Source organism: Nanorana parkeri, unplaced genomic scaffold (assembly GCF_000935625.1).
Source record: "Nanorana parkeri isolate BGI_ZX_2015 unplaced genomic scaffold, ASM93562v1 scaffold445, whole genome shotgun sequence".
Lineage (NCBI taxonomy): Eukaryota > Metazoa > Chordata > Amphibia > Anura > Dicroglossidae > Nanorana > Nanorana parkeri.
Genome location: NW_017306713.1, coordinates 887554 through 896702, shown reverse-complemented (window position 1 = coordinate 896702; position 9149 = coordinate 887554). Strand labels below are relative to the sequence as shown.

At 40.9% G+C, this 9149-nt stretch overlaps 1 protein-coding gene across 2 annotated transcripts in view; it reads right to left on the bottom strand.

Annotated features, from left to right (window-relative positions):
- CDK19 (cyclin dependent kinase 19) overlaps positions 1-9149 on the bottom strand; it is a 132432-nt gene that overhangs the window by 47266 nt on the left and 76017 nt on the right. For both annotated transcript variants that reach the window (XM_018560277.1, XM_018560278.1), the window contains exon 5: positions 1314-1371. In XM_018560277.1, coding sequence (XP_018415779.1) covers positions 1314-1371 — 58 coding nt within the window. The remainder of the gene's footprint in view (positions 1-1313; positions 1372-9149) is intronic.

Below are 9149 nucleotides of genomic sequence, written 5' to 3'. Positions count from 1 at the left end.
GAAATTGCTTTTTTTTTTATGGCCTTTCCCAAACTGGTTTGGTTCCTAATTAGGAGGGTCAGGGTGCATTATAACCACAAGAACAATATCAGTGCTGTAGAGTGTACAGCAGCAGTGTCCATGTCCCTTCAGAAGTGGATGAGAGAGTATGTAACCAAGAGTTAAAATCAGATTGCAGGCGATGTTTGAAATGAGAGTGGTTGATCATAAAGAAATAAAGGCTGTTTACCGAGCAAGACTATGCTGATGAATAAGGTGATGATGTGTTCATTTTGAATACTTGATAATATGGGACCAAAATAAAAAACCAAAAAAAAACCAAAATGGAAACACAGCTTTACCATACTCACTAACATTCACGTTGCAAAGTGGACATACATGAACAGCCTCTGTTCCTGTAGTAAACACCCTCAGTATCTCAGTGCAGGCTGCTGTCAAAAGTAGGGATGCACCGATACCAAGTACCGTACTCGGTACAAGTACAAGTACATGTACCGATACTTTTCCAGCTCCAAGACTAAACTAGAGAAAAATTCCAAAGTTAGGAGGCAGCTGTCATTTGTAAGGAGCACACGGAGCTCCTGGGATTTGTACATCTCTGTTTTAATGTATGATTTTGTTTTTATAAACATATATATAAGGGATGCACCGATACCATTTTTGCAAGTACAAGTACTGATACTTGCCCAAGTACTTACAAGTACAAGTACTGATACATTTTTGTTTATTGTCATGTGACAGTTTTTCTAAAACAATACAGACTAATGATTTCAGGACAGTGGTGGAGCGCCAGAGGTAGTCCCCAGATGCAACCCTGGTAGTTCTCATGAAAATGCCAAGTATCGGTACTGGTATCTGAAAAGTATCGGTGCATCCCTAGTCAAAAGCAGTGATTCAATTACACAATCAAGAAGTGAGATTTCTTGGGGAATTCTGTACATACCTCCAGGTTGTGATTACAGCATGTGCAGATTGAAATGAAAGGTAAGGTCTAATAAGATAAAGTTAGAAAATTGATTGTGTAGCAATGATATAGTTATGAAAATTGTTTAGTGAATGTGAAGCTTTCCCTTTCTACAGAAAAGCAAGGTAAGAAATATTAAAGATCTAATTTCCTGTGTAGGAATGGGTACTTTTATGCACACATTTAGGAATGATTTATTTGCTCTTTTAACATGAAGTGTTTAGTTTTAGTTTCACTGGTCCTTTAAAGTGTATCCTTAACATAAACAGCTGTTTATTTCTGATCATACGGTACATATTCATGTATTGGGAACCACACGCATTTATGCCTTTTATTTATATTTTTTTACCTATTTTGACTCTTCCTCTCTCAGGACCTTCCCCCATTACAAGGATGTTTGCTGGCTTCTGCAAAACATAAAATCAATTTAATTAAAACTAATAAACCTCTTTATTGTCCCTTTTTAAACTTACATTTATGATTGCATACAAAATTCTTTCAGTCTTAGCAAGGTTAAACCTTTTAAGTCTACATGACCAGATCTCGATTTGAAATTTTGGTATACATCTGTTTAGTTAGCAATATATTTTTAACTGCTCTGTTTAAGTTTTTCAAAGTTTTAACAGGACACGTAAGGTTTTAATTTGGTATTTACTACTAAAATGTATATTTTAGTTATATATAAAGAAAATATGTGTAAACCTGCAATACCATACACTTATTTCCATTGTTTTAGGCTGTACAGCACTGGCAAACGGTTGAGAAACAAGTGTCTAGTTCAGTTTTCAAAGTGGCATCCTTTTCCTCTTGCCTTGTAATGGCTATAAATATTTACATAATCAAATATAATACTAAGCACGACGGCAAGAATGATTACATTAGTTATTTAAGGAATCATGCTACAATCTAGTCTAAATCTAGTCTAAATCTTCAACTGGGGATCCGGACTGGGGAAATTTGTAAATGAACTATGTTGCCTAATTCTTCTACAGGGGATCTGGACTGAGGACACCTGGAAATAAACCATACTTCATACATTATTTAAAAAATCAAACCACAAATATCTCACTCATAAACTGCAGCCTAATTTTGAGGAGAAGCATCTTTGTTTCATCACTGTGAGTAAAAGAACTTTGAATGAATATATATTGTAACAAGAACACTCCACTGTAGTCCAGGTAAGTCAAGTAAAATGCAGTTTATTAAAGGGCAAACACAAAATAACTTGCAGCAGCAACATAAAACAGTCCTTTATATGGCTCTGTAGCTTTCCACAGCTTCAAGACTCTCACACTGCTCACCCCTCGTGAGCCCTCACTCTGCTCTCTTAGCAGTCTGTACCGCAGGTATAGGGTAACCGACCTTCCTGACCTCTCCCCTCGTGGGCACTCACTCTGCTTTCTTAGCAGTCTGTACCACAGGTCCTCGGGTCACCGACCTTCCTGACCGCTCCCAGCCACCCCTGGCTGTTCCATGTGCATCCAGCACGCACCCGAGGTGGTCTGTGTCCGTGTGCTCCCTGCACACACAACTCCAACACTCCTCTGAGCACTGGGCTGGCTTCCTAATAAGGCTGCTCTCAGCCATCTGATCAGCCCAAGCTGGTCATTGGCAACACCTGGCCCCAGGACTGGAGATCTCATCCCACCCAGAGCTCTACGAAATCTCCAGAGCTCCAGATCCCAGCTACGTTTAGGAAAACCTGGAAGAACCTGAAAAGCCAGGTTCTTCCTTATAACATGCTTTACTTTCTGGACCCTCTCAGCCCCTTTGGCTGAGGCCCCATTCACACTCCGTGATATGCAAATCGCGCGTTTGTCGCGCGATTTGCATTTTGCACGATATTGCGAGATTTGCCGCGCGATATCGCGCAAATGCTTTAATTGAAAGCATTTGAATCGCGGCAAAATCCGCTCCAAAAAGGGTCCTGCTGTAGCGACACACGACCCGCGACAGCAGGACCCTTTGCCCCATTGAGAAGCATTGGAGAGCGATATCGCGCGGTAATTTGCCGCGATATCGCGGGAATTACCGCGCGATAAATCGATCAATGTGAACGGGGCCTGAGAGTCCTGGGTGCCAAGGTCGCCATCCTCCACCGCCATAAGAGGCCTCTCTTTACTGATTTCAGAGAACCAGGTATCAATGACAGCAATACAATCTTGGGGTCATTACAGATCTCAAAACCTGTCACTCTGTGATAGACATCCAAAACCTTCTGCCAAAATTCCATAATGGGAGGAAAACTCCACCATATGTGAGTTATATGTCCCTGGGAATCCTGACAACTCCAGCAAGAATCTGGCACAGCATGGTAGAAACAATGGAGAACTGCGGGACACCAGTACCACCTGGTAAGGATCTTCAGATTCTTTTCAAGGGCCTTACTAGCAATAGAAAGAGCATGGGAGAGTATAAAGGATTTCTTTCAGTCCTTGGCACTGATGGATATTCCCAATTCTGGCTTCAAAACTGAAGAGTACCGTAGCAAGGCTGGAAAGGATATAGAGGAGAGGATAGAATAAAGTAAGGAGATGGTGCAGGACGGAGGAGAAGATTGTAAAAGGAGGGAATTAAGGTCCATAGGCTCTGCTTCCAGGCACTCCAGTCAAGGGAATGAAGAGACGATTGAATGAAACTGTCTACCGGCTAGCCAAGATTCACAGACGGTAGAATGACTGCTCAAAGAGGAGGGACCTATAACCAGTCAAGAGTCTGTGGAAGTCTCTGGTCCACCTCCCAAAAGACGATCTATGCATCGCCGGGGCAAAAGATGGATTGTTACAAAGCGGAGTCATGGGGCCGATGAATCATGGAAATGCCATATTTGGAAACAAAGCGATCCCAAAGATGCAAGGTGTGTACACTCAAAGCGGGAAGGGAAGAGGACATAGAGCAGGAAATAGGAGGAACCCAAGGTAAGGCTTGAAGGTCAGAGTCTGCAACGATCTCTTCCAACCGAACCCACTGTTTATCTTTGGCCCAATTAAACCAATTTGTAATGTGTACCAAAACCGAGGCTGTATGATAAAATGAATGTCTAGTGCACTTGCTCCACCCCTGCACTTAGGTAAGGACAGAGACTTATAGTTAACACGGGGGCATAACGAGCCTCAAATAAACTTTGTGAAGACCTGCTGCAGCTTTCTCAAATAAAGAGAAGGCGGTACAAGGGGTAGCGCTTGAAAGAGGTAAAGGAACCTGGGCACCACATCCGTTTTGAGCACATTAATCCTACCCAACCAGGATATAGTCTTACGGTCATAGGTGGTAAGATCCTGAGCAGTTTTTGTAAGCAGAGGCTTATAATTAAGTAAAGACAAGTCGAGTCAGAGGAAAGGTAGATTCCTAGGTACTTCATGGAGGTAGAACAGATACGAAACAGATACAAAACTAGTAAACTCTTGGAGGATAGAAGGCATGGCAATATGAGGTAAAGTACGTAAATTAACAAGTCGTCAGCAAACAGAGCCAACTTAACCTGGTGAGGGCCTACAAATAAGCCCTGTATAGCTGGATTTTATCTCAAAGCAATGCTCCATAGTGAGCACATACAGGATAGGAGACAACAGACACACTTGACAAGTGCCATTGGAGATCTTAATACCTGAACGCGAGCTGACGGGCAAGAGTACAGTGCCATAATATATTAGGGAGTATACCCACCTGTAGCAGTGTGTGTTTGAGGAAACGCCAAATCAGGGGATCAAATGCCTTGTCGGCATCAACTGACAAAAAGTCCATAGAAATTTTTGAAGTTTGGGCATGTTGCATAAGCAGGATTGTCTTGATGGTATTATCTCGTGCTTCATGCCCCTTGCAAAAATGTTAGTCCATTTTTAATTCAGCTTTCAAAAATTTAAAACATGGAAAACATGGTGAGGGGATGAATACTTATGCAAAGCACTGTATGGCAGCTTTGCAACAACAGGTTTAACTTAATGACAGATGTCCCCTTTTCAAATTAGTAAAAGAAGGAACAGGACATCATCTGTGTGAATATGACTGTGCTAAGCACTTTGTACTTATAAAGGCAACAGCTGCTGCAGTAGACTTATAAAATCTTCACTTTAAAACAGTACAACTGGTCTAAAAAACAGCTAATAAGGAAGTCAGAGAACTAAACAATAAATGTAGGCCATGAAGAGCAATAGTTTGTATGTATGTTGATGAAACATACAAAAACTGCTGAGCACCTGTAGCAGTTCACAGGAGCTGTACTCCCCATGAAAATTATTTTCCCTTCTACTGCTTCTATTCTGCACAGATTGTACAGTCAAACAATAGAAATTGTGAAACATTCTGAAAGCGCTCTTTGACCTCTGCTTCTAAATGCTCATTATGCTCATCTTAGTTATTCAACCATACTTAGTTTTTCAACCATATATCACAAGAGATTCACAGCTTAGCTCGCTGCTTGTAAAAAAAATTGTACCGTGAAGGTAAGCATTCACTTAACTATATTAAAAAGGCAAGAAGAAAAAGTATGCATGTCAGAAAAGCAATACTGGTTTTCGGGAAGAAACAAGTCAACATTAGTCACTTCACTGTTTTGTTTTTTTGGTTGTTCCAAAATAGTTTTCTTTACAGTAAAATCCCAGTGGCAGCCGAGAACACAAGCTCATGATGCTGCTCAGAGGAAAAAGCCTGGGTCTCCATGGAAACAAAAGCAGCTATACAGAGTTCTCATGTATAACTTATCATTATCAATATGTTAGACTGCAAAATCCCCGCCGATACTTTTTTTTTTGGTAATTTACTATAATCTTTGGAAGAAAAACCTTCTACAGTGGAGTGGGAGAACACAGCACAATAAACAATGTTACCAATGCAAAGAAAAAGGCTCTTAATCTCAACTGCTTTGTATAACGTAATGAGGCAGAATACAATTTTTTAAGCAATAGTAAACTGCCAGGACTATTTTACAAGAGTCCTAAGAATAAGGGCATGTTTGTAGGTGGACTCGGCAGTTGTTACTTAAAGTGACATTAAACCCTCAGATTTTTTAACATAAACCAATACTGTAATGTGTGCCTTACTGTAATCCATGGTTGTTTCCCTTCTCTTTGCTGCTCTTACTTTTAAATCCTCATGTCTTCTCATGCTTGGGGAGAACTTCCCTTTTCAGCTCAGGGCCTCTTCCTGTAGTGCTGGCTCAGGTTACAAGCCTATACAAACCTATACACAGACACCGTGTATCCATTCCTGAGACAAGGCAGTCTGCTGCAAAACAGAAGTTCTGCAGAGCATGAGAACAGATACAGATTTAAAAGGAAGAGCAGCAAAGAGATGGGAAACAACCATGGATTACAGTAAGGCACACATTATAGTATTCTTTATGTTAAAAAAATCTGAGGGTTTAATGTCACTTTAATTATCCACCTGATAGTAATTTGTAATATCCTAATATAAATAAGAGAAACATATACAACTATTTACAGGACTGGTTTGTTTCCCATATATGCATATTTGTTTAACAAATAGCAGAGAGGATTCAGCAGGGATGTGCGGTCAGGGGAGGCAGGGGAGGCAGAGCCTCACCTAGTATTATGAGGGAAAAACCTGTCAGCTTCAAGTCTGAAGCTGACAGCTTTTTCTCCATTTAGAGCGGCTTCTAACAGGTTACACAGCAGGGAAAGCCTCCCCGCTGTGTAACCTGTCATGGACGGAGTGCTGCCTGTTAATTACAGGCAGCGCTGCATCCGGCTTTTGACAGCTAAGTTAGGTTGCACAACAACGGGCTTCCCCACTGCTTGTGTAACCTAACATAGTGAGGAAAGATCTGCAACAGCCTCTTCTCTATGTTAGAGGCTTGAGCTCTGTGGATGAATTGGACCAATGGCAAGCTGGATTGCATCCAAGCTGTCCAATCAAAAAAAAAACATCAATGTTGATGCCTCACGAGTGACGAGCATGTGAGGAACAGGGAGGCTCCTCCATGTCTCCACCTTTCTCCCTCCCTCCTCCACACAGCTCGGCGACCGGATTGGGGGCAGACCAGGGGTGGGGCAGAGGTGGGCTGGGGGAAATGCCTCACCCGGCGAGGACTCCACTGCACGTCACTGGCATACAGAGACACAGAATAGCAGTGCCCACATGTACCACTAATTGTATATACATATGTGTACTAATTGTATATACATATAAGTTAACACACCTATAGAAATCAATAAATAAATATTCATAAATATTCCCAAACAAGGAGCTTTTATAACAGACGGACGTTCAGGACCAAGAATCCAGTATGTGATGGCGGTTTATTAAGTTTAATTCATCGATATCTGTCTAGTTATTTTGGGGCGGTTATTGTAGTGATTTCTGGGCGCTGCTATTCTGTGTCTCTGTATGCTGTCTGCAGTTGATTGGCTATTTCCAGCTCAAGTTGTGATTGGCTCTTGTTAGGTTCACATGTTTGCTACTTAGTGTATAAATTCAGACTGGGGGTAACTACATGTTAGCTCTGAATAAGGGAGAACCCCCCAAAAGCTCCTTCGGCTCTGCCCTGCATGTATGGGTCAATATATTGCTTGTCTCCATTATACACATGAGTAGTAGTCTTTTATCTTGTATGCTTTTTGCATTGAATAAAAAGTATCACACGAGGAAAGGGCGCTGTCCTTCTGTTTTTTTTGCATGTTTTTTCTGTGTTTTGCATGGTCTATGAGGATACTTCCCAGTTATCTTTGTGGACGGCAGCCTCCCTCCAGTGGTTGGTGGTGAAGAATATGGAGGATTATCCAGCAATGATCTGCTGAGCACTGTAGATATCATTCGTCTTGCTTTCTGATATGATAAGAACTGTTTGTTTAACATAAAGGGTAAATAAAAATCGGCGAGTATGTTTCCATATTTGGGTCCTTTGGGAGTGATGAACACTAAGGGATCTATTTTTTTTTTTAAACGGCCGTCGAGCTGCAACCTTGTGGACACTGGCGGCTCGGAGGTGATTGCGGACTGTGCTCGTTATACATCTGGTATGTGTTAAGAGAGTGCTGGCTGACTGTCAGTTAAAGTCATTATCTGCGGTGAGTGTACATCCATTGGGGGTTTTGTCACGAGGATAAAAGTCACATTTTGTCTGGAGCACGGACTGGTGTTTGAGTACCTATATAGAATTGGATGTGGAAGTTTTTCTATTCACTTGGGGTATTCAGTTTATACTGATCTACTATTTTATTCACCATTTGGATTAGACTGATCAAATGGATTTCTGCTAATATCAATTTATTAATTCATTATTATTATTGAATAACTTTTTTTCTTTTATACACTGATTTATATTGATGTATTACCATTAATGAATAATTTTCACGTATTTATGTATTGAATTGATATCACCTGTTGATGTATTCATTCATTTATATAAGTTAAGGGGTGTCATTTCCGAATGACTGGAAGTTCTTAGCGCTGCACAATTGATTTGAGATATTTAAGAGCTTTGTGCTTTTTGATATAGCAGCTGTTTAACTGAATTTTTCTGATTTTCCTAAGCGCAGATTAATGGAATTTGTATTAGTTTATTCCTGATACTGCAGTCCCCATCAATACATTTTTATATTACAATCATATCAGTTAGATCAGTCAAGGTCTGGAACTCGCTGCCACATGCTGTGATTTCGGCCGAGAGTGTGGAATCATTCAAGAGGCAATTGGACGATTTCCTCAGGGACTATAATATACAGGGGTACAAGTACTCTTAAGATTGAGAAAACACGGGGGGCGTGGCCTGGCTATGGCGGAGTGAAGAAGCACATTGCCTGAGCTCTGCTACCACTTGAGACTTTTCAGCTGATCACGGCATTCCAAACCCTCTTTTTTGATGTCGCAGAAGACCAAACTCTGTTCTAACGAAGACAAGCGCCCTCAGACATCCCTTCAGCGCTTCCTCTCCACGCCAGCCTCCTCCACCCGCAGTTCTAAAAAAAAAAAAAAAATACCTCTTTAAATAAAGAATTTACAAAAAAAAAAAAAAGATTGAGAAAACACATGGACCTATACACACTACACACCAATAGGACCATACACACATACACAAATAGGTTGATCTTGATGGACATATGTCTTTATTCAACCTCAAATACTATGTAACTATGTAACTATATCCCCTCTTAGGTGAACATGTTTCATTTCTGTAGTTAATCCTCAAAACATAGGTCCTCTATCTCCCTTATTTCACTGCCCTTCT